We start from the raw sequence: 4,737 nt of genomic DNA, 5'->3' as shown, positions 1-4,737 counted from the left end.
GTCCACCGCGTGAGGGAGGGACAGCGTGTAGTGAAAGCTTCTCCTAGTCCTGCCAGCCACCACGCTCATGGGCGAGGGAGGGACGTAGCTTCATTGACTTACTACTCCTGCCTTTGCGTCTATGATAGGTGGGCCCAACAGGTGGGTGGCTCACCTGTCATACAACCAAAGGTAGGTGCAGTTAAGGCACCAGAGCTCAGTCCGCGAGGGAGAGGGATTTGTAATCAAACTTATCAATGTTGTATGAGTTGACACGACACATCAAGGCACTACACTCGATATATTTCAATAATTTTCGTTTACTGATGCATTAATTACAACGCATGCATGCATGCTGTGACTCTCCTTTTGATACTTGCATGTGTTGATTTAATGCACCTTGAAGTAGTATGAATATGTGACAGTAAAGCTTTGTAATGCCCCGGCCCTAAAGCGAGAGATTATTGTGCACGAGGACGGCGGGATCATGCAGACAGAACAGGACCCGACAATGGAGCTCTCTATGGTCTCGATGGACCTCACCTTGGTCCACTGCCCCTTGTGTCTCTACCCCTTGAAGCCTCCAGTGTATGAGGTTCAAATACACCTCGTCCTTTCGGCTGATCAAGCAAGGTGCATGTTTCTTGATTGATGTGATGTTTGATTGATTTGTGCAGTGCAAGGGAGGGCCCCTGGCCTACGCGGACTGCCGCATCGAGCGCCCGGGGAACCAACGATAGTGCCAGAAGTGCGAGCGCGGCAGTGGCTCGACGTGCGCAACATGATGGTGGATGCCGTCCTCTCCTCGGTGAGGGTGGACTGCCCGCACGAAGGCTGTGGGCTCTACATCACTTACCACAAGCTCGCCGATCACCAGACTGTGTGTCCACTCGCACCCTGCAAATGCCCCGTGCCCTGTCTGTGGCTATGAAGGCCCGCCGTCGGCGCTCTCCCACCACATCAGCACCGTGCTTCCCATGCCCGTGCACAGGATCCAGTATGATAAGGTGCTCCAGCTGCAAGTGCCACTGTCGGAGCCATGACTCTTGCTGTTTGCAAAGGAGGATGGCCGTGCGTTTTTCTTGGTTGGCGGCGTGCTCGACATCGGCACGCCTATCACCGTGTTATTCGTCTACATCAGAGCGGGGGCATCCCCACTCCCGCACTACATGGCCAAGCTATGGGCGAATGGCCCGCCAGGGGAGCCCAATGGCAGGACCGACACTGTCAAGGTGGAAATGGAGGTGACAAGCAGCAAGGATCCCGGCGACGTCGCCGTGCAGGAGCTGATCTTCTTCATAGTTCCGCCCAAGCTGCTGGCCGGGGCTGGGTTGTCGAGGACGGTGTCCCTCCACATTCATATTGACAAGCCCACCTCCTAAATGATTCTACAGTGCCTTCTGTTTATCTTAGTAATATGCTAATATAGGGGTTAGCTCGGTCTACTTTAGCTTAAGAGATGGTGGTTTTTGGTGGCGATGCAGCAATTACTTCGACATCAGATCAACAATTAAAGTAACTTCCAATAGTCAAACGGATATTTTGTGTCTGTTGGATATAAAGATCCTTTGGGTAAGAAGTATAGCTTATATGCTTGTTTGTTTAGGAAGTGTTGCATACTTATGCGAGTTGACGCGACACATCAAAGTAGTAGTACTACTACTAGTAGTACTCCCTCCGATCCTAATTTCTCTGCACATAAGTCAATGCGCATATACCAAGGAGGGCTTGGTTGTGTCTATAATTGGACAACTCACCCGACTGCGCACCAGGCAGACGAAGCTCGTATCATGTTGGTGCCGTGTGCGGCCCGCACATTAACCAAAACCTTGTGCCTCCAGCTTAGCCTCCGCGTTTTAAACTTCTCAATCTTAAGGACAAGGAGCAATGTGAAACCTATGATAGAGCCAATCGGATGGTTGAGAACACTGCAATTCGTAGCTACAGATGCGTGTGTGAGAGAGGACGAGTGCGTGTGTGCACCTCTTCTCTTCCTATATAACGTACTAAACTCAGAGTACAAGTGTATGTGGGTGGCATCGACCTAGGGAGCTAGAGATGGTGCATGCGAGAAGTCTCGAGAGATAGGTGTAATGCGTCTGAAAAACACTAGTCTATAGCTCGCCACGAGGCTATTCCTGTTGAACGCCCCAATTACCGTAAGAAATGTATCCGACGGTGCCAGTTATTGCACGTACACAGCAGTAGAAAAAGAACTACCATGGCATATGCTACACCACGACCGAGAACACGTGCCCATGTTACGCCATCCAGGAATAGTGTCGCACTTCGAAACTATAACCATCAATAAATTTTGAGCTTGCGTCTCGTCATATTCCAAATTACTACTACCACGCTATATTTAATTGCAAACCTGCACACTGATCACAACCTAAACGGTTTCCCACTTAGGAGCCTGTTAGTACTCGGTTATAAATACTACTATGCCAAGATGACTACACATTCCTCCTCAATTCCTCATCCACAAAAACAAACAAGTCATTCAGCATCCTTCCCTTGCATCTGCCATGGCCATCATGAGTTATGGGTCGAGAGATTACCACCAGGAAGAGGCGAGCATGCAAGCGGAAGCACGAGAGATGTCCCGCCTCGTCGCGAAAGCAGCCGACATGTCCCACCGCACGGAAGTAGCAGCACAGAGGTCCTGCCGCGCCGCCGAAGCAACACGGAGGTCCCGTTGCGCCGTCGATGCAGCAGATTGGTCCGTCCGCACCATGGAAGCAGCAAAGATGTCCTATCGCGCCACGAATGCAGCAGAGATGTCCCGCCGCGCCACGGCGGCCTGTGAAAATGTCTCGCGGGCAGGTGACGACTCTTACAGGCGCATGCATGTGATCGTCCATAGCTAGATGGATCAGATCTCCGGCTGGGCGAGGTTGCAGGACGACATGAAAGCCTCGTTTGAACAGGCTACCGGCGTCATCGGCAACTAAGGGAGGGAAATGAGAGGCTCCGGGCCGAGCGTGACCTGCTAAGGACGAAGATCGTCCGAAGTGCAGAGCAGCAGGAGGAGACCAGTGCCTTGTTGAAGAGGACCGGCATCATCGTCAAGAAACTTATGGATGAGAATGACATGCTCCGCATTGAGCGCTAAAGGCTGGTGGAGGAATCCGTGGATGCTCTCAAGCAGCGTCTTGAGGACACGACAGAGCTCATCGTTGCTCGCTGTGGAGACTAGTTCCTGTGGCCTGCGGCAACACATCAAGAAAGTGGAGATTAGCGAGCCAGGTCGTTGTCTTCCTTCTTCTTTTGCCCTTGTGTATTTCAGGCGTAGCCGCATGTGGCTTTTTTACTTCTCTTCCTAATTATGTAAGACAATTATTATCCACTTTCGTCGTCCTTATATATTCATCAGTCTTGCTATAAGTCACAGTAGATGCTATATATGTCCGTCAGATCTTACATCAAGATCCATGAAATTTTTTCTTTTTTCTCTCTTAAATCTCAGCCGAGTGAGACATAGCCACGCCATTAAACAGAGGCTCGGGAGCCATTAATGGAGACCTTGGGAGAGAGGTGGGCGGCAGATGGAGGTCAAAGAGCTCTCCTCCCGATAAGCACGCACAGGGGTCTGATCGCACGCCTCCCGTACTCAAATAGCTACCCTGCACGACGCCTCCTAGCTAATAAAAAAGGGGACGCATGGCGGCACGTAAATGGCAATTAAAACACCCACGGTTTCAATAATACTTGTGTTTCCGATTGTAACATGACAGCACTTGTTCCAAAATGACTTTGTTGATTGTTAATGTGTGCGCCTTCGCAAATCGGACAACAAAATTACCACAGCATGTTGGTGCCATGTCATGACACCAAGCCAAGTTTCATGATTTTCATGCATGTTTTGGATTTACAGGAATTAAAAAACCAAGTTTCTCAACGTTTCCAGCCGAGCCACGATGCCCAGATGTTTGAATTTCATTCCATTTCTTGCATGGGACCTAGAAATTTACGCTAGGACACACATGTGATTTTTCAACCAACTTTGGTGCACTAGAGCATGTGCTTGTATTTCAAATTTGAATTATGCACACAAAGGTGACACGTTCCCTCTCAGAACCACGAGCCTTCTTGAGAGAAGCTGTGATTTGCAAGAAGCTGATACCAAAACTTGTTCCTATTCGGCCAATTTTTTACCACAAAACACGGTACTACCATGACATGACACCATGCCAAGTTTCATGATTTTCAGGCGTGTTTTGGATTTACAAGAATTTTAAAACCAAGTTTGTCAATGTTCTCGGCCGAGCCACGATGCCCAGATGTTTAAATTTCATTCCCATTCATGCATGGGACCTAGAAATTCACCCGAGGACACACATGTGATCTTTCAACCAACTTTGGTGCACGGGAGCATGTACTTGTAGTTCAAATTTGAATTATGCACATTAAATGACCGAAAACTCAATTAATGTATAAGAAAGGCCAAACGAACCTAGAATAATTCCAAAACTTAACAGGGCACTCATGTAGTTCTATGTTGCCTCTGTAAAGAAACTCAAGGGGGGCAGCATATGTCGTTTCGCACTCAAAGGTGACACGTTCCCTCTCAAAACCATGAGCCTTATTGAGATAAGCTCGGGTTTGCAAGAAGATTATACCAAAACTTGTTCCAATTCGGCCCAATTTTTTACCACAGCATGTTAGTGCCATGCCATGACACCATGCCAAGTTTCATGATTTCCAGGTGAGTTTTGTATTTACAGGAATTTAAAAACCAAGTTTCTCAATGTTCTC

The 4,737-nt window shown here is 48.6% G+C and overlaps 1 protein-coding gene across 1 annotated transcript; it reads left to right on the top strand.

The window, feature by feature from the left end:
- Positions 1 to 760: 760 nt before the first annotated feature.
- On the top strand, positions 761 to 1,361 carry LOC147967723 (uncharacterized). The gene is made up of 2 exons (XM_087523224.1): positions 761 to 859; positions 1,041 to 1,361. The coding sequence occupies exons 1-2, from the start codon at positions 761 to 763 to the stop codon at positions 1,359 to 1,361; spliced, it is 420 nt and encodes a 139-aa protein (XP_087379350.1).
- Positions 1,362 to 4,737: the final 3,376 nt, after the last annotated feature.

Source organism: Triticum urartu, chromosome 5A (assembly GCF_056163025.1).
Source record: "Triticum urartu cultivar PI428250 chromosome 5A, HENAU_Tu73, whole genome shotgun sequence".
NCBI classification, from domain to species: Eukaryota; Viridiplantae; Streptophyta; class Magnoliopsida; order Poales; family Poaceae; genus Triticum; species Triticum urartu.
This window is presented reverse-complemented; position numbering and strand designations above follow the sequence as displayed.